Genomic DNA, 26,750 nt, shown 5'->3' on the forward strand with positions numbered 1-26,750 from the left:
GACGCATGGCAAGTGACATGCTGAATCTGGTGACAAGTGGCAAGTGACATTTCCGAGTGTCTCCGATGCTCTCTGGCGCCCCCCACCTCTGGCCACATGCGGTATTGCATGCAATTGAAGTCAATGCGGAAAAAAATATTTTCGTTTCCATTAACTTCAATGGGGAAACTCACTTTGATATGTGAGTACTTTGGATTACGAGCATTCTCCTGGAGCGGATTATGCTCGTAATCCGAGGTTCCACTGTATATATATATATATATATATATATCTCCCTAGCCCTATGTGCTTTCATATCTGTCTTATCTTTATATAATACGATCTTTAAATGTTTCTTTAAAATGTATGGTTTTCTCTTTTATGAACAAGAAAATAATGACGTTATGATGTTGGGCTGGTATAATAATGCTATGGGGCTGGTATGAAATGTTTTCCAGGGCTGGTTTTTACTCCCAGTCCGGCCCTGAGTATATGTGATATACAATGAATATATTAAATATGTAGTCGTACATCTCCAAAATGAATCATTATGTTTCTTACACCTGACACTGAACACAAGTACTGGTAAAATGCATTTGGTGGATTTTAAAAGATACCAAGGTTGACTACCCCAGATTTAGCATGTCCAGCAACTTCCCTGGATCAGAGAGGCCCCTGAAAGATGATCACATTCATACAATGCGATTCCTTAGAAAGGGAAGTGTTACTATGGTGACAGAACACATGGAAGGACCAGCTGTGGTGTTCATTAGAGCCCGCTCTCTTCATTTCACTGCTTCAGGTCACTGTGCATCTTGTTCTTCAAATAAATGTAGTGTAAGGACAAAACCAATGGGAGACACTAAGGGCTGTTCACTGTAATGCCCCAAAAAATGCTTGTAACTGGGATTTCTTGGAAATGGTAACATTATTGAGCTTATACCCAATGTGTTTATATTGAAACATACAATAAGTTGAATTTCTACATCTAGTACTACGATCAAAATGGATTGAAAAGGATGCTCTAGTGATCTTACAACTATCAGAGAGACTGTTTTCTTTGGATGAGCTAGAATTATTTTTATTTGAAAACTGAGTGTTGTATCCCCCTCCTATTGCACACGGCAGTATGTCATGTGCGGTGTCATTTGCTACAAGAAGCTTTTAGTTCTTTTGTGTCAGCATTCAGAAGGCTACAGTAATTACGTATAGCATTGTATTCAAGCTTCTCATCTCATTCTAAGTTTCACCCTTGCAGAAATAGGTGGGTGACGAAAGAGGGAACAATTTACAATGAAAACCGAGCAGGTTCTCTGGTATAGAGAAAGGAAAGACAAAGTAAACTCACATGGCTAAATTTGAAATAATGATGACAATATGATTACTGCGTATTTTCCGTATACTGTTTATATCTATATGACCCATACACAACATTACTTTGCCGTACTTTGTGTGTCTTGACCTGTCACAAGCTAAGTTCCAGAATCCTATGTAGAAATAGCATACTGGTTGTCTTCAAAGTTTATATAGATTTTCAGCTGTTGGATGTTGTGCAGTGTTTAATCCAGTCTTGGCTAGTAGACAGAACAGTATCACATTCTTATCACAGTGTCAGTCGACACTAACTGTAACTGGTTTGTGTTTTTTATATGTCATGACGTTCCTTGAAGAGCCTTAAGAAAGAAAAAAAATATGTTTGTTTGCAATAAGAATTTGCTTCTTTCTGCAGATGCCGGACCAGTTTGATCAGACACTGGTATTAAACCAGTTAAGGTATTCTGGCATGCTGGAGACAGTCAGGATCCGCAGAGCCGGCTTTCCCGTCAGAATATTGTTTCAAGAATTTTGTTTTAGGTGAGTATCTCCATCCTAAATTACTGTTATTTCTTTGGGAAATGTATCATAGTTTAACTATACTCATTATAAATAGAAACAAGTATACACACACTCATAGGTGTGCACAGCCTATTGCATCAGGGTGTGCACCTCAAAGCTCAAACACATATGTGTGTGTGCATGTGTATATTTACTGATGGTGTCAGTAGAGCAATGGGCAGTGTTAGTAGAGCAATTGGTGGTATCAGTAGGGTAGAGAGTGGTGTCAGTAGAGCAGTTTGTGGTATCAGTAGGGTAGAGATTGGTGTCAGTAGAGCAGTGGGTGGTGTCAGTAGGGAAGTGGGTGGTTTCAGTAGGGCAGAAATTGGTGTCAGTAGAGCAGTGTCAGAAGAGCAGAGATTGGTGTCAGTAGAGCAGTGGGCAGTGGGCAGTGTCAGAAGAGCAGATATTGGTGTCAGTAGAGCAGTGGGTGGTGTCAGTTGGGCAGAGATTAGTGTCATCAGGGCAGTGGATGGTGTCAGTAGTTTTTATTTGTATTATTTTATTTTTTATTATTTCTTACAACTACATTTTTTTAGAAGCCCCGTTAGGGTGTTTTGGTGAAATATCAGAGGTTTAAATAGGGGGGATCTGTGCCACACAGGGTGATTAGGGTGTGCCCAGACACCCTGTGCGCACGCCTATGCACACACTGTATATATAAAGTCATGTTTGACAGTACCTCATGGCACTATCCAAATGTCACCTTATATTGTTTAGGTTGGATCAGTTACTGTAAAGTCTTGCATTTTACATTTTAAAATTTGTGGGAGATTAACAAAGCAGGGTATAATTCTGCTATACAAACACATATTTTCTTTTGAGCCTCTTTCACACCATCTGCAGAGTTGTGAGTTTATTTGCACACATTCTGCAAGAACACAAAGAAAACAATTGCTCTCTATGTGCCCTGTTCACACCACAACACTGGTATCACATGCATATTTTTGTGCAGGAATCTGCAACTTGTAAACTCACTGAAACACACATGAAAACCGATGTAAACTGATGTGAAATCTGCATGTTTTTTCAATCAATTGTTTTTGTGCGTATGGTGTGAACGAGGCCTTAGGGCCCTTTCACACGTGCGGACGAACAGACCGTTTACGGACTTGTAATGTATCTCTATGGGATTGCAGACGTTAGCGGATGATGCATCCGCTAACGTCCGTAACGAACCGCATCCGCAAAGTTCCGCTTTTTCAGACGGAAGAAAACCCTTCCGTCTGAAAAAGCGGTCCAGGAGATTCTTTAACCTCCTGGGCGGTGTTCCCGAGTCTGACTCGGGGTGAGATTTTTGGGCAAGGATCGGTAACCCCGAGTCAGACTCGGGCTCGCCTCGCTGGATGTACAGGGAGTTTTACTTACCTTGTCCCTGGATCCAGCGATGCCACCGCGCTGTGTGAGCGAGCAGGACCTCGCTCGATTCACACAGTGCCTCCGTGTGACGCCGATCTCCGTTCCCTGCGACGTTACGACGCACAGGGACGGAGAACGGCGCCAAATTCAAAAAAGTAAACAAACACTATACATACAGTATACTGTAATCTTATAGATTACAGTACTGTATGTAAAAAATACACACCCCCCTTGTCCCTAGTGGTCTGTCCAGTGCCCTGCATGTCATTTTATATAATAAAAATGTTTCTTTCTCCCTGCAAACTGTAGATTGTCCGTAGCAACCAAAAGTGTCCCTTTATGTCAAAAATAGTTTTAGATCAGCTAAAAAACAGCGATAATAAATTATAATCACTTGCAGAATTGTGCGATAGCGATTGGTGGGGAAATTCGTCATAAAAAAAAAAAAAATAATGACAGCAACAATTCTGCAACTGAGCAAATTTCAGTGATTTTGATTTGATTACATTATTGAATAATTTTTATTATAATTATATTATTATTTGTTATAATTATTTATTATATTATAATTTATAATTTTGTTTTTAAAAAAATGTCATACCCGGGATGCCTATTAGATTCTTGTTTGGTCAGATTTAAGTGAGTTATTTCTAAAAATGACAGACCTACAATATAAAACGCCAAATTTCCTTGCAAATAATGGTACCGCTTTCAGCATGTTTTTTCTGAAAGAATCATACCGCCAGGGAGGTTAAACAACAGGGAACAAACTAGCAGATTTGTTAGAAGAGCTGGGGCCAGTTGATTTGTGCCTGCTTGTAACCACCTTTTTAAATTCTTTTGGCATTTAAAGATTTACGATGGTCATAGACAAGAATCTCCCATCTATCAGTTGGCTTTTATTGTAAATGTGCATACACAGTTTTTGCCCAAGCATATACATGCCAGTTTATTTAGATGCCAACAGTAGTGAATGTTCCAACCTGCTGGTCCTTTTTGCACGTTTTGCCTTGTAAGCGGTATTTATTATTTCTTAGGAATAACACAATAGCAGAAGTAGATACATTTTTTATCAGCAGACAAACAAAAAATATATATATTTTTTTTGTCTATTCTTATTTGTTGCTTACTGTCCTTGTCTTGATTTCTGTGCTGTGTATGTTTGTTTGATAGATTGTAAATCAATTTAGAATTCTCAGGGTTTACTGTTTGCTTTCTTTACAGGTATAAAGTGCTAATGAGAAATGTAACCCTTCCTGAAGATTTGAAAGGCAAATGTGAGACTTTACTCCATCTTAATGACACAACTAACAAAGAATGGCAGCTGGGAAGGACTAAGGTAATGCTGTTGACAGTTTTCCCCTATTGAATTATTAGCACTTTTCTTGATTAGTAACACAATCTGATTCACTAGAATCAGCAAAGGTGAACAATTGCCTGATTTCTTGCTGACAACCTGTTTTTTTCTTGCTGTGCGCCCTGTATATTCATGTTCACATGAACAAACATGGGCATACTCACTGGATGACCTTCTAAATTAAGGGTACTGTAAGCAATCAATTAACAAATTAATAGGCAAGAATGAATTCAATATACACAATTTCCTGGGAAGTGAGTAAGCATATGATGTTGGCAAATGTTTAACCTTTATTATAATTTCACAAAGCTAGCTCAGTAAATTGGATTGTTAGAGGTTTGCCCTATTTTTTACCTACAAAGCTAATTGCAGAGAAAGTCACAATGGGCCTTTTTTCTTAAAGGATAATTACATACAGTACATTGATCATACATAGAAAAGCAATGCACCCACAGTGTTGGCAGACATGCACTCATGGTCTACAGCAGGGGTCTCCAAACTGCGGCCCGGGGGCCAGATGCGGCCCTTTGCTTGCTATTATATATTCTATATAATATTCCTTCCAATGACACCAATAATGGGTCAAAATTCCTCCCAATGACAACAATGATAGGACACAATTCCGCCCAATGACACCAACGATAGGGCACAATTCCTCCCAATAACACTAATGATAGGGTACAATTCCTCCCAATGACACCAACGAAAGGGCATTTTTTTTTCACTGACATCGAGACCATTTCTACTCCCAGTGGCCATAGTCCAGCCCCCAAAAAGTCTGAAGGACAGCAAACTGGCCTTTTTTTATTATGTTTTCAGACCCCCCTGGTCTACAGAATGCATACATTAAATTTGCTAACAAGTTTTGCTTTGAATTGCACCCTCAGGCCCCGTACACACGACCAGTTTCCTCGGCAGAATTCAGCTTCCGACCGAGTTTCTGGCTGAATTCTGCCGAGAAACCCGGCCGTGTGTACACTTTCGGCCGAGGAAGCCGACGAGGACCTCGGCGAGGAAATAGAGAAAATGTTCTCTATTTCCTCGTTGTTCTATGGGAGCTCTCGGCCCGCCGAGGTCCTCGGCGGCTTCAGGGCTGAACTGTGTTTGGCACGTCGAGTTCCTCGGCCGTGTGTACGGGGCCTTAGCGTCCGAATTTTCTCCATCTAAACCACAGTGTGCCTCAAATTAAAATGTGCTTTTCTCTATTTAACTTTTTACTTAAACACTCTCAGCCTTTTTTAGATGTATATACCATGTAGGATTAAAATCATATGTTATATATGGCTGTTGTTTATAGTCGTGTACATAATGTTGGGTGCTAGCTGTTGTACAAGTTTGAGGTTACATTACCAGATGCATGCTTGCCAACAATTTATCCTTCTTCATTTGATTTAGTATACTAGCGCTAATGCATGTAATTTAAAAAGCATCCCAAACCTGCTTTTTCTTTTGTTATTGGACACCATACCCCTAATCTCATACATAAGTGACAGCATATAAAGTTACACTTTATGTTGACTGCAGGTATGTTTGCAGCCATATGATATGCATTTTCATGATAAATGTATCATTATTATACAGTAAAACCTTGGATTGTGAGCATAATTAATTCCGGAAGCATGCTTATAATCCAAAGCACTTGTATATCAAAGCGAATTTTCCCATAAGAAATAATGGAAACTCAAATGATTTGTTCCACAACCATTTATTCATAAGTCCTTCAGTTTATAGTTCATTTAAAAAGATTATAGCAATGTTGTGTAACCATAAAATGTCCATCCACAAATGGAATTCACCACAAGGTGATTAGAAGCAAAATCCAGCAGGAGTTACAGAGTATAAAAGAGAAGAGAGGCGCCTCTAAGTATAGCAATATAGTCACATTTAATGAAGGCAAAACATTTAGCAAGTCCATATAGTGCACAAGTGAAAAATCCAAATAGTGCTCCAATGTAAAGTGATTGAGTGCAGTAAATCAGAAATTCTGTGATCCACAGGTAAAGAATCCTCCACCGATTAACTAAATAGATAGTTGGCCTCTCACCTCAGCCATTCGACCATGGCTAGGTCACAAAGCGTTTTACACCTCCCAGGTGTGAGCAAGAAACCTTTAAATCCCAATAGGCAGACAGCTACCAGCAACTCAGCTCAGCCAATATCCAGGTCAGCAGGAGGGTATATGTGAATGAGAGAGGAAACAGACTAGTGCTCTCTGTCTGATATAACTAGATATTTATTGAAAAACAGGTAACAACTTACAATTAATGGCACTCAAAGCCGAGTGTGAAGCATCAATAGCGTGTATCAGAGCTGCAGGCTTCCGATTCTATGATCTGTTCACACACCAGCATGTAAGACGGCGAGCGCGGGTGACGTCACGTAGCTCCTCCCCCTTTCGTACGTTACGTCCCAATAGGCGGGACTTCATCAGCATAGGGTGGGGAGATCAACGTGTGCGTCCCGCTGCGTGTTATATAGTATGCTGTTGCCTCGGCAACCTATCACAACAAATAAAGACCTGCCAACAGCGCCATCTTGTGTCTATATAATAGAAGACGGTCAGACTTAACAGATTGCCAAGCAGACTGACAACAACTCTATGCGCAACATAAAGTGGAAAGATGGGGGCAGATACAATATTCTTTAAAAAATTAATACTAATTAATAAATATAATCAGATTTAAGTGACATCAGCCACGGTCGCCTTCTCACTAACAAACAAATATTATGAATGACACCAAGGACATTCATTTACTGCATAACATAGCAAAATTTGCCATATCATGCAGCACGGAACAGATTACCAATAATATCTCAATCCGTCGATACCAGCATATTAAAACAGTATAATATACAGTATATAAATAGAATTAAATTAAAATTCATATAAAATTCATATGTAATCCATACAGAATCATATATAAAAACAAAGCTTCTATCATATATAAAAAATTATTTCATAAATGATTCATATAAAATTCATGTAACATTCCCCAATACACAATCAAGATACAAAATTACTTAAAAATATTAAAATAGAATTATAATTTTTTAAAAAATTATTAAAAAATTACTTAGCGATTGGAAATAAAACAATTGAGATCAAACTCCACGTTAAAGCCGGCCGGGGAGGAAACTTTAGTTTCATATATCCAGAATGATTCTCGTCGGCTAAGTTGCCGGATATAGTGTCCCCCTCTCCAATGCTTAGCAACTTTCTCGATGCCCCAAAATTTGAGACCTTTAGGGTCCCTATTGTGGCATTCTCTAAAGTGCTTTGATACACTGTGGTTTCGAATACCCCGTCGTATATTGCTAACATGTTCTCCCACTCTCACGTGTAACTCACGAGAGGTGCGCCCTACATATTGCAACCCGCATTGGCATTCGAGCATATACACCACACCTACAGTCGAGCACGTGATCAAATCTTTAATAGGATATTCTGTCCCAGTGACAGTAGCAACAAAGGACTTGCGCTTTTTGATATTAAATTTAGCATGTTTGCAAGTTGCACATCTGCCACACGCGTAAAAGCCTGACAGGAAATTAAAGAGTTTTGGCCGAGGGATAACTGGCGGGTCTATCACTCCTGGGGCCAGGCGATCTCTAAGACAGGGGGCCTTCTTGTACACAAAAGCAGGACGCTCAGGGAGAACAGGGCCAAGTACCATATCTCCCTTTAACACAGGCCAATGTTTGGCCACTATTTTCTCAAACTTTTTGTGTTGTATGTTGTAATCCAATAGCATTTTATAGTTGGCTACTTCTGAATCAACATCAGGCGGTCTATCTTTTATGATCAAACTCCTGTCAGTATTTCTAACTTTTTCTATTTCCTCCTTGATCACAGGCATAGAGTAGCCTTTTGCCACAAATCTAGCAGCCAATTCCTGAGATTGCACTGTGAAATCAGATTCTAATGTGCAATTCCTACGCAGCCTAACAAACTGGCCTCGAGGAATATTGCACAACCACAACCGATGGTGGCAACTGGTTAATGGGATATATCCATTTCTATCTACAGTTTTGAAATGATTTCTGGTGACTAATCTGGACCCAGATTTGAATATTTCAAGATCCAGGAAGGTCACCTGTTCACAAGAGACCGTCCACGTTAAGACAATCCCCTGATCATTGGAATTGAGTTTGTTCATAAACAACTCCAATGCAGGCAGGTCTCCCTCCCAAATCATCACCAAATCATCAATATACCTGCGATAGCAAAGTAATTGTGGTGGCATGTCCAGGAAGACCACGTCTCGCTCCCAGCGGGCCATAAACAAATTGGCCACACTGGGAGCGAAACGGGCTCCCATCGCAACACCGCACCGCTGGAGAAAAAACTCCTTGTTAAACCAAAAGTAATTACTCTCCAAGCAGAATCTCAAACTGTCCAAAAGAAAACATACATGCTCTGGCTTTAGGTCAGCAGCCTCCAGAGCCCATGCAACTGATGCCAAAGCAGCATCATGACCAATTATTGTATACAAAGATCCCACATCTGCGGTCACCAGTATAGTATTAGCTGTACATGGGATAGAGTTCAAAATTTGAATAATCTGCTTGGTATCCCGCAAGTAGGCGGGGACTTTACACACTAATGGCTGTAAAAAAACGTCCAGGTACTGCCCCAGCCGCGATGTAACGGAATCGATTCCATTTACTATCGGACGTCCCGGAGGTCTTTCTGCATCTTTGTGCAATTTGGGCAGAAAATATATTATCGGGGTCCGACAGTAGTAGGGATCTAGATATGCAGCCTCCTTTTTATTAAGGACACCTGATTCCTTGCCCTCTTCTATTAACACATGGAGTTTATTTTTAAGCGTAACCATTGGGTCACCCCTAAGAGGGAGGTAGGTAGTGCGGTCACCCAGCAGCCTACACATCTCCTCATAATAGTAGGCCTTGCTGAGGACCACTAGGCCCCCCCCCCCCTTATCAGCCGGGCGGATCACAATATCATTGCGTTTCTCCAGAGAGACAATGCCTCGCTGGATACACTGTGAGTCCCTCACTTTTTTAATCCGAAGGTTGTCAAGGTCTTTGCATACTAGATTACGAAAAACTTCCAAATGCTTAGTGTCAGTGTATTGGGGGTTAAAAACAGACTTATTCCTTAATTTAGAATGATTAGAAATAACATTAGGGAGAGTTCTCTCAATCGGGTTAGAAAGGAAATATTTCTTTAAATTTAAATTCCTTACATATTTCTGGACATTCACATAAGTCTCAAATTTATTTAAATTACGTATAGGCGCAAATTTCAGACCTTTGTCCAGTACCAGCATCTCATCCCCAGTGAGAGTGACCCCACTGAGGTTGAAGATCCCGGCACCGATTACGCCCTTGGTCTTTTGGATTCATCTCCCCCCTCTGACTCCTCTTGATTTTTTCTTTTGGACCTGGGTTGTCCCACAAACGGGGGGGCCTGGGCCAAAGGAGGAGGGTAAGGGGGGAGAGAGGGTTCCCTCCATTCGCCGGTCCAAACCGGTGGAAAGGGCGGAGGTCCCCTCCAGGGGGTCCTCCCCTGTCCTAAAAAATGTTGTTGATTAGTGGGGGGTGGGGGTCCCTCCCAATAATTCTGTAAGGGGGCGTAGTAATTATACGTAGGTAAAGGAGGTGGTGCCCCTATCAAGCGGTTGCTGCCCCCTCTTTTTTGACCTCTCCCTTTCTTGGACTCAGTTTTCCAAGGTGGAGTTTCTTGGGATGAAGAGGTATAAGCAGGTCTACCTGTGGGGTGCCCTCCCCTACCTCTACCATTTTTATTCTTACCCCTTCCCCTCACGTGACCAGTCCCTTTCCCCGTTGGTGTAGCCAATCCAGTAGGGGTTCTGTCACGAGTGCTGTTAGCAGCCCAAAAACCTTGAGCCTCATGTGCTGCTGGAGTAGGTGGTGGCTCTAAGGTATCCATAGGCAGAGGCTGCACCTGTGTCAGGGACAGAGAGTTCAAAGCCTGCCATTTATAGACATTTGGTACTCCAAAATCTTCCACGTCTCTTAGAAATTTTTTCCGTTTTTTCTCTTGGGTTCCTTCCTTGGAGTATCCTTATGTTGCTCAATAGCATCAGAGATGATTTTAATTTGACTATCTAGCCATAGTTTTTTCCGCTGCTTGCGGGTCAAAAGGAATTTGATTAACTCAAAGCCTTTGGCTGTGAAAAATTTAAACCACTCTAAGTTAGACTCATCATCCACCAGACCATCATTAGGTGGTAAGTCCCACCTCAATCGTCTGGGGATGATCTGAGTAGCCAAATATTGTTCAAACGTAACAATGTCCCACCAGGTCTTGATTTTCTTTTCAAATAGGTGTCCTAATTTCTTAAAAGAAACAATCAAATCCCCTGAGTCGGAGATATTAGTGGTTTTAGAGAATACATCAGTGAGAGTAACCTCTCGCTTCTCTAAGTATGAAAATACATCCATTCCTGCGGCGTGAATAAAAATGAATTATGAAAGATACTGTGATATAAAGAAAAATTCAGCGCTGGAATAATAAACACAAAAAACAAAAGATTGCAAGCCAGCACTCAGGATAAATTCAAATAAAAAGTCCCAGAGTCAAATAGTGTAAAAAATAGTGCAGCGCAAATAAAATCTAAGACAATATAATAATAATTTAAATATTGAAGAAAGTCCATATAGTGCACAAGTGAAAAATCCAAATAGTGCTCCAATGTAAAGTGATTGAGTGCAGTAAATCAGAAATTCTGTGATCCACAGGTAAAGAATCCTCCACCGATTAACTAAATAGATAGTTGGCCTCTCACCTCAGCCATTCGACCATGGCTAGGTCACAAAGCGTTTTACACCCTCTCTCCCCCCTTACCCTCCTCCTTTGGCCCAGGCCCCCCTGTTTGTGGGACAACCCAGGTCCAAAAGAAAAAATCAAGAGGAGTCAGAGGGGGGAGACGAATCCAAAAGACCAAGGGCGTAATCGGTGCCGGGATCTTCAACCTCAGTGGGGTCACTCTCACTGGGGATGAGATGCTGGTACTGGACAAAGGTCTGAAATTTGCGCCTATACGTAATTTAAATAAATTTGAGACTTATGTGAATGTCCAGAAATATGTAAGGAATTTAAATTTAAAGAAATATTTCCTTTCTAACCCGATTGAGAGAACTCTCCCTAATGTTATTTCTAATCATTCTAAATTAAGGAATAAGTCTGTTTTTAACCCCCAATACACTGACACTAAGCATTTGGAAGTTTTTCGTAATCTAGTATGCAAAGACCTTGACAACCTTCGGATTAAAAAAGTAAGGGACTCACAGTGTATCCAGCGAGGCATTGTCTCTCTGGAGAAACGCAATGATATTGTGATCCGCCCGGCTGATAAGGGGGGGGGGCCTAGTGGTCCTCAGCAAGGCCTACTATTATGAGGAGATGTGTAGGCTGCTGGGTGACCGCACTACCTACCTCCCTCTTAGGGGTGACCCAATGGTTACGCTTAAAAATAAACTCCATGTGTTAATAGAAGAGGGCAAGGAATCAGGTGTCCTTAATAAAAAGGAGGCTGCATATCTAGATCCCTACTACTGTCGGACCCCGATAATATATTTTCTGCCCAAATTGCACAAAGATGCAGAAAGACCTCCGGGACGTCCGATAGTAAATGGAATCGATTCCGTTACATCGCGGCTGGGGCAGTACCTGGACGTTTTTTTACAGCCATTAGTGTGTAAAGTCCCCGCCTACTTGCGGGATACCAAGCAGATTATTCAAATTTTGAACTCTATCCCATGTACAGCTAATACTATACTGGTGACCGCAGATGTGGGATCTTTGTATACAATAATTGGTCATGATGCTGCTTTGGCATCAGTTGCATGGGCTCTGGAGGCTGCTGACCTAAAGCCAGAGCATGTATGTTTTCTTTTGGACAGTTTGAGATTCTGCTTGGAGAGTAATTACTTTTGGTTTAACAAGGAGTTTCTTCTCCAGCGGTGCGGTGTTGCGATGGGAGCCCGTTTCGCTCCCAGTGTGGCCAATTTGTTTATGGCCCGCTGGGAGCGAGACGTGGTCTTCCTGGACATGCCACCACAATTACTTTGCTATCGCAGGTATATTGATGATTTGGTGATGATTTGGGAGGGAGACCTGCCTGCATTGGAGTTGTTTATGAACAAACTCAATTCCAATGATCAGGGGATTGTCTTAACGTGGACGGTCTCTTGTGAACAGGTGACCTTCCTGGATCTTGAAATATTCAAATCTGGGTCCAGATTAGTCACCAGAAATCATTTCAAAACTGTAGATAGAAATGGATATATCCCATTAACCAGTTGCCACCATCGGTTGTGGTTGTGCAATATTCCTCGAGGCCAGTTTGTTAGGCTGCGTAGGAATTGCACATTAGAATCTGATTTCACAGTGCAATCTCAGGAATTGGCTGCTAGATTTGTGGCAAAAGGCTACTCTATGCCTGTGATCAAGGAGGAAATAGAAAAAGTTAGAAATACTGACAGGAGTTTGATCATAAAAGATAGACCGCCTGATGTTGATTCAGAAGTAGCCAACTATAAAATGCTATTGGATTACAACATACAACACAAAAAGTTTGAGAAAATAGTGGCCAAACATTGGCCTGTGTTAAAGGGAGATATGGTACTTGGCCCTGTTCTCCCTGAGCGTCCTGCTTTTGTGTACAAGAAGGCCCCCTGTCTTAGAGATCGCCTGGCCCCAGGAGTGATAGACCCGCCAGTTATCCCTCGGCCAAAACTCTTTAATTTCCTGTCAGGCTTTTACGCGTGTGGCAGATGTGCAACTTGCAAACATGCTAAATTTAATATCAAAAAGCGCAAGTCCTTTGTTGCTACTGTCACTGGGACAGAATATCCTATTAAAGATTTGATCACGTGCTCGACTATAGGTGTGGTGTATATGCTCGAATGCCAATGCAGGTTGCAATATGTAGGGCGCACCTCTCGTGAGTTACACGTGAGAGTAGGAGAACATGTTAGCAATATACGACGGGGTATTCGAAACCACAGTGTATCAAAGCACTTTAGAGAATGCCACAATAGGGACCCTAAAGGTCTCAAATTTTGGGGCATCGAGAAAGTTGCTAAGCATTGGAGAGGGGGACACTATATCCGGCAACTTAGCCGACGAGAATCATTCTGGATATATGAAACTAAAGTTTCCTCCCCGGCCGGCTTTAACGTGGAGTTTGATCTCAATTGTTTTATTTCCAATCGCTAAGTAATTTTTTAATAATTTTTTAAAAAATTATAATTCTATTTTAATATTTTTAAGTAATTTTGTATCTTGATTGTGTATTGGGGAATGTTACATGAATTTTATATGAATCATTTATGAAATAATTTTTTATATATGATAGAAGCTTTGTTTTTATATATGATTCTGTATGGATTACATATGAATTTTATATGAATTTTAATTTAATTCTATTTATATACTGTATATTATACTGTTTTAATATGCTGGTATCGACGGATTGAGATATTATTGGTAATCTGTTCCGTGCTGCATGATATGGCAAATTTTGCTATGTTATGCAGTAAATGAATGTCCTTGGTGTCATTCATAATATTTGTTTGTTAGTGAGAAGGCGACCGTGGCTGATGTCACTTAAATCTGATTATATTTATTAATTAGTATTAATTTTTTAAAGAATATTGTATCTGCCCCCATCTTTCCACTTTATGTTGCGCATAGAGTTGTTGTCAGTCTGCTTGGCAATCTGTTAAGTCTGACCGTCTTCTATTATATAGACACAAGATGGCGCTGTTGGCAGGTCTTTATTTGTTGTGCTAGGTTGCCGAGGCAACAGCATACTATATAACACGCAGCGGGACGCACACGTTGATCTCCCCACCCTATGCTGATGAAGTCCCGCCTATTGGGACGTAACGTACGAAAGGGGGAGGAGCTACGTGACGTCACCCGCGCTCGCCGTCTTACATGCTGGTGTGTGAACAGATCATAGAATCGGAAGCCTGCAGCTCTGATACACGCTATTGATGCTTCACACTCGGCTTTGAGTGCCATTAATTGTAAGTTGTTACCTGTTTTTCAATAAATATCTAGTTATATCAGACAGAGAGCACTAGTCTGTTTCCTCTCTCATTCACATATACCCTCCTGCTGACCTGGATATTGGCTGAGCTGAGTTGCTGGTAGCTGTCTGCCTATTGGGATTTAAAGGTTTCTTGCTCACACCTGGGAGGTGTAAAACGCTTTGTGACCTAGCCATGGTCGAATTGCTGAGGTGAGAGGCCAACTATCTATTTAGTTAATCGGTGGAGGATTCTTTACCTGTGGATCACAGAATTTCTGATTTACTGCACTCAATCACTTTACATTGGAGCACTATTTGGATTTTTCACTTGTGCACTATATGGACTTTCTTCAATATTTAAATTATTATTATATTGTCTTAGATTTTATTTGCGCTGCACTATTTTTTACACTATTTGACTCTGGGACTTTTTATTTGAATTTATCCTGAGTGCTGGCTTGCAATCTTTTGTTTTTTGTGTTTATTATTCCAGCGCTGAATTTTTCTTTATAAAACATTTAGCAACTCACATGGTTGATGGAATGATGGATAAAAGAGGCACATGGCACAGGCATCTGGGGTAAAGCTGTCCACATATAGACCATCCCCTGCACTGCCGGCTCTCACCGTATTCAGTCTGCAATCGTGTCTGCAAAGACTACCCTGCAGTAGAGTGATCTAGCGTGGAAGGGACAACATCGATTGCAGTGTGGAGGACGGTCTATGTGGACAGCTTTACCCCAGATGACTGCATACTTAGATGTGCCTGTTTTAATCATCAACCATGTAAATTGCTAAATTTTGTACTTTCATTAAATGTAACCATATTGCTACACTTGGTGGTGCCTCTCTTCTCTTTTATACTTAGTTGTGACTTGACACTACTCTTATATCAAGTCAAATTTTCTTAAAACATTTTGCAAAACGCTCTCAAACCAAGTTACTCTCAAACCAAGATTTTACTGTACATTCTTACCCTTACCTTTTCAGCATGTTTTATAGGCAAACACAGAAGACACATGGATTTAACACCTGGTTTACCTGTTCACCACACAGTGACATTATATGGGGGGAGCTGTTAACACTAGGGCTAGTGTTAAATACCATCTGCTGCAATTGCATTTACATGTAGAGTGGAAATTCTTTACATGCTGCATTGTTCTTTGAATAGTGCTGTCTTCCTCTACTACCTAACAGTAGACATGTGCAGACTGGAATATTTCGTTTCGTTTTTTCGTTTTCGTTTGGAAAATAAATGTATTTAGTTACTCCCGAAAATCGTTTTGATTTATTTCGTTTTTCGTTGGGGAATAGCTTTCGTCCGAATATCCAATAATACTTGGTTTCTGTCGAATGGTCAAAAGAATATTCGACGGAACGTCGAATATTTTTGGTTTCTGACGATTGGTCAAACGAATATTCGACGGAACGTCGAATCTTTACGTCTACTCGTACATTTCCGTTTGAATATTCCGCCTACAAGAATTCTAATGTTGTATGACTAGTAATAATGTCGAATCTATTCTCTATAATGTCGAATCTATTTTCTCATAAATCGAAATCTATTCTCTGTAATGTCGAATCTATTATTTCTATAGTGTCAAATCTTTTCTCTATGATGTCAAATATTTTCCCTATAATGTCGAATCTCTCTATATCGAATTTTTACCGCAACGGAAACGAAAATAAAGCATTTTTTATGTCGGATCTTTCGGTTTTCGTTTCTTGCACTTTCGTTATCGTTTGTTAAAACGATAACGAAAAAAACAGATTTTCGGACGAAAATGCATTGCACATGTCTACCTAACAGCACTTTATGCTAATCTTTTTCTAAAAGGGAAATTCTGTAACAAATGTGCAAAATTTTCATTTTTTATCTGCTATTTTTATTATAATATAATTCACCTGTTTGAAATAGTAATACTTAAGCAATTACATGTCCATTATACTTGATCCTGTAATGTTCTTTTTATTTGCTATGCAAGTTTTAGGATCTAAGCAACAGTGACAGCAAGATGATTAAAAATATGTTAATTGTATCAACAGCCAAAATCAATTGAAATCTATAGTACATTAGTAATTATAGCATGGTTATGCTTAGGCCCTGCAAACTCTGAGCCAGTTCCGCCAGTAGCACTTTAGCTTCCCACATTTTAACAGATATAACTTTGCCATACAATGTTTTTTATTGCCAATAATGCACTACTTAGCAGTCTTAGTAGGACCAACAAATGTAATGGCAGATGGGCTGGGATACAGCGGGCAATATGGCATGACACTTACTTGCCTTGGTCATAGTCACAGATGTTACCCCCTATGGCTGGTTTAGAGATAAATGTTTTCAGATACAGTCTTAGAGAGTCAGTGATCTCCCATTATGGAAGCGAATGAAGAGCGATGAGTGTGAACTATTGCTGTGTATTATATATTCATTCATTACAGCTGTATGGAAAGCATCATTCTCTATCAGATGTCATTGAAATGAAAGAGTGCAATAGGAAGCCCATTGCAGCTGTCAGGGGCACATGTACTCCATAACAGCCTCATTACTTGTATGCTGTTATTCTGTGTTAAATTGAATTATCCTTATTTATAATCTTTCTGTCAAGGCTAAATCACTGGTGCCATCTTTACAGAGAAATGTTGTTTCAGCACACTATATTGATCTCTCTTTTCATTGGGAAAACATGATACATAAGAAGACTTTGCATTTCCAAGGGAAGACTTGATTCACTTCAGTATAAAATCCCTCTTTATATTACATTCCATATTACTGTTGATATTTTTTATACACTGCACATTGAATACTTTTTTGAGAAGTGTATTGAAAATCCAATAGGTCTGGAAAAAGTCTGGTCTTCTGAAAGTAAATTGTTGGATTTTCGCAAATTTGCATGATTATTTAATTTTAAAGTGTGCTTATTTCAGTGGAAAATTAGGATGTTTCTTTCATAGAAGAATCATTGTTGCTGTCCTGTAACCTAAAGTGCAATATTCTATTGTTAGGATTTAGAAGTCGTGTAAAGTGGAGCGCAGGGAGGTGTTGTAGACGAATGTGTGCAGTTTAAAAAATAAATGATTCTCTGTTTTATTTTGAGTACAGGTCTTCCTGCGGGAGTCCCTGGAGCACAAATTGGAGAAGCAACGTGAAGTTGAGGTCTTCAAGGCAGCCTTGATAGTACAGTCACACATCATGGGCTTCGTGGCACGGTGCGTGAAACATGCTTGACTTATTAAATTGTGGGAGTGACTAGTACGTAGTTTTTATGAACCAAGACTGCATTCCTTGGAACTGTAATGTGTTCCTCCCATCTAAGCAGCTGAAATGTTCAGCTCGTGAATGAAAAAAATAAAAAAACGATCTGTGTAGTTTGGAGGGGTTATAAAGACTGCAGTAAGTGACCACATGCAACATGGTAGAATAGATGCACACATGATGGACTTGTGTCTTTTTTCAACCTCACCTACTATGTAACTATGTATATGGATTTTATAGTCACATTCATTGCCTATTTATACTGTGTGGTAATTGTTATGTTTTTTGTGACATCCAATCTAGTATGCTGAAATAGGAGTAACTAAATTCACTAGAAAAGCATTTGAGACTGACAGCAAAGTTACATTATCATATTCAGCTTGAATTTCGCATCTAATCAAATGCTGTTAAGCAGCTCAGCAGGCTGGGGTGGAAAGGGAAAGCCACTGTAAGTTGTGTCCTGCATAGGGCTGTGCTGTGCGATAGTGATGTGTAAATTAAAGGTATGGATAGCCCAGTACAGAGCCTTTGGCAGGTAAAACTGCTCTTATATATGTATTTTATCTGTATACTTAGCTATTTGCCTGAAGTTTAGCTCTAAAGTGTATGTGTCAAGTCAGAGTTGTTTTTTATTTAGTTTTGATAGAGTAGGGAAGGGATACACATTTTGTTTTATTGCTGTCTATGTGACAGCTGGGGAGATGTGCCCCTTTATTTGTCCTGGTGACCACTGTCACTATGACAGAAAGTATGTAAAACGCCAAAAAAATTGTGTTGTCAATAGAGCAAAAAGTGAGGGAAGATCCTTCATTTGAGACACCTGTTCCTAAGACATCTTAGATGGCAATTTTGTTCAATTTGGAGAGGTTTCCTCTTGTATCTTGTAGCTTCACCAGGACAAAAAGTAAAGATAAATCTCCCCAGCAGGACACAGGCAACAAACAATACTTGAGACTCTTAAACAGCTATGTTTATTGTCACATGCAAAGTACTATTTACTAGCGCCTGCTTGGAAATTTTCCAGTTTTGCTTGACACTGGAGTTTGTTGCAGATCATGCCAGTCCCCTCCAGGAAATAATCATCTCTATGGGCTCCGATTCCAGGAATGTGGGCAGCTTTAGTACTGGAATTTTTTGAAAACTTCCTGCAAATGAGAGGATGCTGAAAGCAAATAGGTTCAACATCAGTCCACTTTTCTTTAGTAAATCACCCCTGTGGAAACAAAAGGCTGATGCCGTTTTACTATGGGTTACTACAGATTATCGCTGTTTGCACTGTGCAAGCCTTATATTCTCACATTGGTCAAGTATAGCTAACTCACTTTAAATCATGAAAACCCAACACATATTTATTAATGCCTGTATGTATAAGTTTTTGTAAGCTCAGATAACTAAGTATCATACATTATGTATTAAATCTTGACCAATAGCAGGCATCTGTTTACCTTTGTATGTCTACGAAAAGTCAATGGTCGACAGTTCAATAGCTGTTTGCATAATGAGGTAATTTCTTTTCATGTGCATATGAGCCCTGGCTGTACATATAAGACAATATGTCACCCAGAAAGGCATCCTGCTGTGTGTAATTACTTCTTCTGTAAGCATGGCATATATCAGAGCTTATTCTTCTCTTACAAGACACTGTCGTGTCAGAGTAAAGAAAGATAGCGTTGTGTTTGGTATTAGCTTAGCCAGAATTTAGCTGTTGTCTGTTGACTGTGCGTGGCGTTTATAGTGGGTGTAATTTATATTTCGGTTGTTCCTCTGCAAGTGACACCTGCTGCAAACAGGAGGCATAAATAGAATGGATTATGTTTTATCGATTCTGGTGTGTGGAACAATCTTGTTTGTTTCATCAGGAAGCAGTACAGAAAGGTGCTACATTGCATTGTGGTGATACAGAAGAACTATCGGGCTTTCCTGTGGAGGACAAAGTTTTTACGTCTCAAAAAAGCTGCCCTGACCTTCCAGAAGCAGATGCGTGGGCAGCTAGCCCGGCGTTTGTACAAGCAGCTAAGGGAGCAGAAGCGGAAGGAAGAGGAAGACAAGAAAAGAAGAAAGGAAGAAGAAAGGAGGAGGAGAGAGGAGGAAGAAAGGCTTAAGAAAGAGGAGGAAAGAAAGCGGCAGGAAGAAGAACGGTTAAAGAAAGAAGCAGAAGAAAGGTATGTGATCAACGCAAAGTCAGTTATTTTCTATACTTCTGCCTAAAGTGGTCTTTATCGGTTATCTGCAAAAATATGTATGTTTTATATGTATATCATTTTTAGTTATAGCTGTTATAAATAGGGGTGCATTGTCTATACATGTGCATTTTAACAGCTGATTTACAAAGTCTTTAATTTTTTTTATTTGCAAAAGAGACACAAATTTTAGGTGTACACATTTATGGTTTTAATGTCTTTCATTTTTATCGAGTATCCTGTTTGTTGCATTTTTACTAGTACATTTTCTGTAGGAATTACAGGCATACCCCACTTTGTAGTACACAATGCTTATTTACTAAAGCTGGAACGTGCAAAATCAGGCTCACTTCTGCATAGAAACCAATTAACTTCTAGGTTGTATTACCAAAGATTAATTGAACAAGCTGGGGTAAGAAGCTCATTGGTTTCTATGCAGAAGTGAGCCAGATTTTGTACTTTCCAGCTTTAGTAAATAAACCCCATTGTGTATTTAAAAGTGGGGTATGCCTGTAATGAACTCATTACAGGTATGAATAGGCCTTTATGTATGGACATGTGTCATTTCTGTGTATTATAATTTGAGCATAAGAGTAAAACATATACAACAATAACAAGTTAAAAAAAAATTCTGACACTTGAGGGTCTGTTTATTAATGTTTTCACACAAGATTGACACTTTTTTTTTTATTATTAAATCTTGTGTAAAAATGTGTCACTCTTGGTGGAATGTTGTATTAATCCTGGGTGAAAACATTCATCAATGAACCTCTAGGTAACTGGAAGTAGAAAAATGCTTTGTAATGTGTTACAACTGGGAGCGAGGTGAGTCTAGAACATCAGATACAGATATCACCATAAATCAGTAACAACCCATGGGTGTAAGGCCCCGTACACATCGAGTTCCTCGGCCAGTTCAGCCCTGAAGCCGCCGAGGAGCTCGGCGGGACGAGAGCTCCCATAGAACAACGAGGAAATAGAGAACATGTTCTCTATTTCCTCGTCGAGCTCCTCGTCGGCTTCCTCGGCCGAAAGTGTACAAACGACCAGTTTCCTCGGCAGAATTCAGCCAGAAACTCGGTCGGAAGCTGAATTCTGCCGAGGAAACTGGTCGTGTGTACGGGGCCTAAGAGGCAGTATCAGCCACTAGGTTTGTGTGCCCTCAAATAGCTGTACTGCAGGTTCTGCAGTTTGTTCAATGCCTAGGTGGTGTTGTAGCTACTGTACCAAATTACATAATGGTTTTGGTCAGTGTTAATGAATAATTTATAAAAAAAATTTTATAAAATCATTTTTTTTACTGATAGATATGTATTGCAACCATGACACTCTGGCAAACTATATAAATTAATTAGTTAGGATGTTGAAGCAAGAGGTGGTGCATCCTCTGATCTTCAAGGTTTAATGTTTAGCATAGAAGTTGGAAAAAGAAGAATGACTCTAGAGATCCTCTTGAATGCTTTAAATGGTAAATATGTAATATTTCGAAGAACGGAAGGCTGAAAATTCCAAGTAAGTAGCAAGGGGTCTGATGATTGTAACACTTTACACTAAATCCCACCTTGCCACCCATTGCTGCTGTTGGTAAGAGGCATCATACAATTTATGTTTTTTTAGCATGCATTTTAGTGACCCTCTGTACAAGTTAATCAGGGATAGGAGGTAATGTCTGCCCCCAGAATTACTGCATCTAATTTTGAAATGTGAAAGATAATTGCAGTGCTGTAACAACTGAGTAAGCAGGCTTACTTCTGCTTGTTTAACAGTTTTTGTGCATTAGTTATGCAAATACGATGCTATTTTATGATGCTATTTAGTGAGAAATATGGTATTGCAAAGTTTCTCTGTAGTGAAAATTTTGCACTAAATTACATATGTGAATTACCTTTCTCCACAGGGAAATACAAAGACAAGAAGCAAAACTACAAGCCAATCAGGTAATGTGTGCACAGATTGCTTGCAGTATGAAGTGTGTTAACATTAGGGTCCCCACCTAACCCCCAAAACCTAATACATACATTCTGAGACCTCGTACACACGACCGGTTTCCTCGGCAGAATCCATCAAGAAACTTGGTGGGAGAGCTTTTTTGCAGAGGAAACCGGTCGTGTGTATATTTTTCATCGGTTTCAGCTAAGTGACACATAATGGGCTACTACGCGATGCATAGTAGCCCATTATGCTTTACCTTTGCAGGGAAATAAAGACGAAGTAAAACCCATCAGGGTTTACTTCCTCTTTAACCCAAGCCCTTAACCCTAACATTTAATGCTAACTTTAACCTAAAATTGGCATACTTTGCTATTGGCCAAAAAAAATGCAAAACACATAAAAAAAACACCTTAAAAATGGATCAAAGACACAACACTTGCATTTTTGGTGCGGTTCCATTGAAGTTTATTGCACCAAAAACACAATCTGCTGCTGGAAAAAAAGTCCCTGACCCTTTCCAAAAAATGCAAGAGCTAAAAATGCATAGATGTGAACATGTCCCATAGAAAACCATGTTAAATGGACTGTAGTGCGTTTCTGAAAAACACACTAAAAAACGTGTAGGTGTGAACCAAGGTAAAGAGTTTAGTAATGGCAACCTATTTCTCTCATGAAAGGAATAAGGTTGCAACCCTAGCTGAAACTAAACTGTAACATACCATTGAAACTCTTTCTATTATTATTATCTGTTGAGGGACACAGGAAGCCCTAAACCTTTGGGCTATATAACTCAAAGGTTTAGGACTTCCGGTGTTTCTCAGCAGAGAAAGAGATTTTAAAGGAGTACATAAATCCTGTCTAGAACTCTCTCCAGGTTTTTATTGCTGTTTGTAGCCCCTTGAATTTGTTCCCTCACTTCCCTTCATGTTACCATAATGTCACAGGGACAGGAAATCTCTCCATCATGACAGATTAATACACAGTGGCGACTGGTGTTTTTTTTGGTTTTTTTTTAACGCCCTGCACCAACCCCCAATTTTCTTCTCCCCCATCAGTCAGATCAATCGCACCATCCGCCCCCCCAGTGGCTTCTCCTGCATCTCCTCACGGCGGCTGTGCGATTCCCTCCTTCTCGTCCTAGGCCAATGGGATCGCTTCTCCTTCCGGCCAATCAGGAAATGGGTTTCATTCGCTATTGTCACACAACTGGGTGGGCTTGGGGCGCAGATCACTGCCCGCCTTTTTTGAAGCCTATTAGAGCCTCAGGTTCTAATCACATGCTTAAAAAAAAAAACATTGGAATCCATGCACTCTGCGCTCTGCATGTAGATTAGGGGGCTGGACACATGGCGAGGGGGGCATGTAAACCATGTTTTTATTTATACTTAGTTTTTTTATATTTACATGGGGATGTCCATACATGCAATTTTTGCTACCCACTTAGTACAGTGGTTTTGCTTTTACTGTTCTTCCCTTTCCATGCAAATCCATAAGTCAAGGCTGAATGCTTGAATTGCAGACATTTTATCAAATCAGTTAACTCTCCTATTTGCATGTTCTAGTTGTCTTTTTTTTTTGTGTCCATAAAGTTTTTTGGGTGCATATTGTGTTTGATTTTCTTGTAACTTTTTGATGTAATGGAACATGCAGTGAAAATTTGATATTTTAATTTATTGAACAGTGAACTACAAATGTAGCGTCAGCATTATTTGGTTTGAGAGGAGACTTAATCTTCTTTATTGTCCATGATTGTAGGCTGAGGAAGCAAGAAGACAGCAGGAACTTACTACCATGTTGGAAGCTCAGAGAGAGACCGGAGAAAAAGTTGAATTAGCGAAACAGAAGGAGAACAAGCAGGTGGAAGAAATTCTCAGACTAGAAAAAGAAATTGATGACTTACAGCGCATGAAGGAAAAGCAAGAACTATCTTTAACAGAGGCGTCTTTACAGCGGCTGCAGGAGCTCCGTGACCAGGAGTTGAAGCGATTAGAAGAAGAAGCATGTAAAGCCGCTCAGGAGTTTCTTGATTCTCTTAATTTTGATGAGATTGATGAATGTGTTAAGAACATTGAAATGTCCCTTTCTGTAAGTGATGCCCTTCCAGATGACCTCAATGGCATTGCTAGCTGTGAAAAGCCAAATTTTAACTTCAGTCAGCCATACCCTGAGGAAGAGGTAGATGAAGGGTTTGTTGCTGATGATGATGTGTTTAAGGATTCACCTAACCCTAGTGAACATGGGCACTCAGACCAGAGAACAAGTGGAATTAGGACCAGTGATGATTCCTCTGAAGAGGATCCCTATATGAACTACACAGTTGGGCCAGCACCTCCAACCGTGCCAAGTAATACATTAATCGCTAAAGGACATGAGGCAAAACCTTTTAATAAAACAACTGGGGGAGAGTCTTCTTACTGTGTGCCAGAAAAAGCACACAATGGACCAATTGGTCTTGGAAACCCTTTTATCCCAGATGCGGATTATGATTATGATCATGATGATTATCAAGATGGGGCCATCACCTCTGGAAGCAGTGTAACATTTTCTAACTCACACAGTAGTCAGTGGTCTCCCGATTACCAGTGTTCCATAGGGACATACAACAGCTCATCTGCATACAGATTCAGTTCAGAAGGTGCACAGTCTTCTGTAAGTTCTACTATAACTTTATTATTTGTAAGTTTTATTGTGACTTTGTTATTTGCCATATTTAAAAAAATGGAAGTGTTTGCCCTGGACACCATTGTATTTACAGTTAATTTTTATAATAGCTTGGTTTTTGGATTACTTATGCCGTGTTCACACGATCAGGCTTTTGCCTGGCCAAATCACATCGGAATTCCATCGGAAAAAAATAGAACATGTTCTATATCTAAACTCTGATGGAATTCATCGGAATTTCCAATGAAAAAACTCTGATGGGGCTACACACGATCAGAAAATCCGATGGAAAAAGTCCATCAGACTTTTTCCATCGGAAATTCCGATCGTGTATACGGGGCATTAGGCTTCTTTCCAGACACCTCCAGTTAATCATTTACCTGCTAAAGCATATATGCTGCATACAGAAAGTAAACTGAATTTTATCTGTGAGGGTTTTCATGTACACAGGTCATGGTGTAGCTAGTCGTAGTTAGTCACATTCAAATAGACATGTTCTATGATGTTGAAGAAGTTTTGCCACTTATCCAAGTAGCATCCTCAGTTTTAATTAAAAGTAAAGAAACTACTGTATGAATGGGGAAATATCTTCAACCTTACAGGACAAGCTATGTTAAATGTGACCAGCTACTAACAGCTGAATCTAATTGTGACAGCAGAATGCTGACTACAGCCTTTCTGTGCCATGTGTACTACTCATACAACAGGTAGGCTACCAGGCTTTGAACAAATCATTCAAAAAAACTCTATATAATTTCAATGGAAAGTAAATCTATAGCGTTAATTTACTTAAGGAAAATAGACTTTTCTTTTTGAAAGGAAAGTTGTACTTTGCAAGGGAATTTCCCCATGAGCTTAGTGAATTGTGCAAGGAAAAAAAATGCATTTTTGTGAACAGTCTATTTGCCTTTAGTAATCAACCCCAGTATTTCAACAGTTTTTCTGTTTGTCTACCTAAAATGGAAATATTTTAAACTTTACTAAACTAAGTGTTGATCATGTTTAATTTAGCCACACACTGTGCAAACTGAGATTACTAGAAAGCCTAAAGATAAAGTTAACCGTAACTGATAATACGTTTTTGATTGCTGCATACTACATAGCTTTGTTACTGATTCTCCAAATCAGGGGAATGTAGAGCTATTTTTTTTAAATATATCTTTTAAAAACCTTGTTTCTGCATATAGTAGTTTGTCCATTTGTCTTGTAAAGCTAGTCAATAGGGGTATATTTTTAATGCAGTAATTGTGACTTTCATCAAACATTCACTGGTGGTAAATCAACCATTGCCATTTAAATAGATGCACCAGTACATACCCCATGGGGCAGATCTTATTGGTTATGACTAATATGATTTTAATATAATTGGTTAACCTGACGACATAATGAAACAAATGTTCATATAATATCAACCAGCAAGAAAATTAGGCAATTGAAACTTTTGGCTGTTGTAATGCTTTACAGAGAAGGGTACGATTCACAGTCATACTGAAGAGGGGGTGTGCATGTTGGGTAAAAAACATTATGTACAAACTAGCAGTCAGACATTTTATCTAAGTGACCCTATATTCAGTACTTGCTGAATCACTAACCTAGAATATGTTTGCAAATCAGAAGTTCTGACAGTAATCTGACTTTATATGCTGAATGCCTGTTCCAGATACGTGACTCAGAAAGCACTTTCAGAAGAAATTCAATCCCTTTATTTAATGGCAGGTCTCCTTTAATGGCATGTTTTATAAATATGACCACTGTCTTGTGTGTCTACACTTATTGACAGATGGAAAACATATTTAGATGTGGCACATTGTTTCAGAGTTTTGCAAGAAAAGTGAAAATGACCTCAAAAGAAAAGTGCTGGTTTACAAAAAAAAACACTAATGTACATACTCACTTAAAAGGCTACAACATCAATCTGATTTTGCAGTTGCCCCACCCCTAAGACTGAGAACCGAATGATCAAAGACCACTGATTGCTCAGTTCTCGTTCTTCGCTCTGCTCCTGCTCTGTACCTGGAGCACTGAGCTGTGCAGGGAGTGGGAGCGACTGGCCCAGACTCTCAGTGGTATGCTGAGAGGCTGAGCTAGCTGCCGGTCAGGCATCTGGGTGGACATTGTCG

The 26,750-nt window shown here is 39.7% G+C and overlaps 1 protein-coding gene across 1 annotated transcript in view; it reads left to right on the forward strand.

Moving 5' to 3' along the window:
• Positions 1–26,750, forward strand: part of LOC120940588 (unconventional myosin-X-like) — a 287,319-nt gene that overhangs the window by 212,296 nt on the left and 48,273 nt on the right. Inside the window, exons 20-25 of the mRNA XM_040353535.1 lie at positions 1,709–1,833; positions 4,438–4,552; positions 17,705–17,811; positions 19,717–20,019; positions 21,935–21,974; positions 23,725–24,618. Coding sequence (XP_040209469.1) covers positions 1,709–1,833; positions 4,438–4,552; positions 17,705–17,811; positions 19,717–20,019; positions 21,935–21,974; positions 23,725–24,618 — 1,584 coding nt within the window. The remainder of the gene's footprint in view (positions 1–1,708; positions 1,834–4,437; positions 4,553–17,704; positions 17,812–19,716; positions 20,020–21,934; positions 21,975–23,724; positions 24,619–26,750) is intronic.

This window comes from Rana temporaria, chromosome 5 (genome assembly GCF_905171775.1).
Source record: "Rana temporaria chromosome 5, aRanTem1.1, whole genome shotgun sequence".
Classification (NCBI taxonomy): Eukaryota; Metazoa; Chordata; class Amphibia; order Anura; family Ranidae; genus Rana; species Rana temporaria.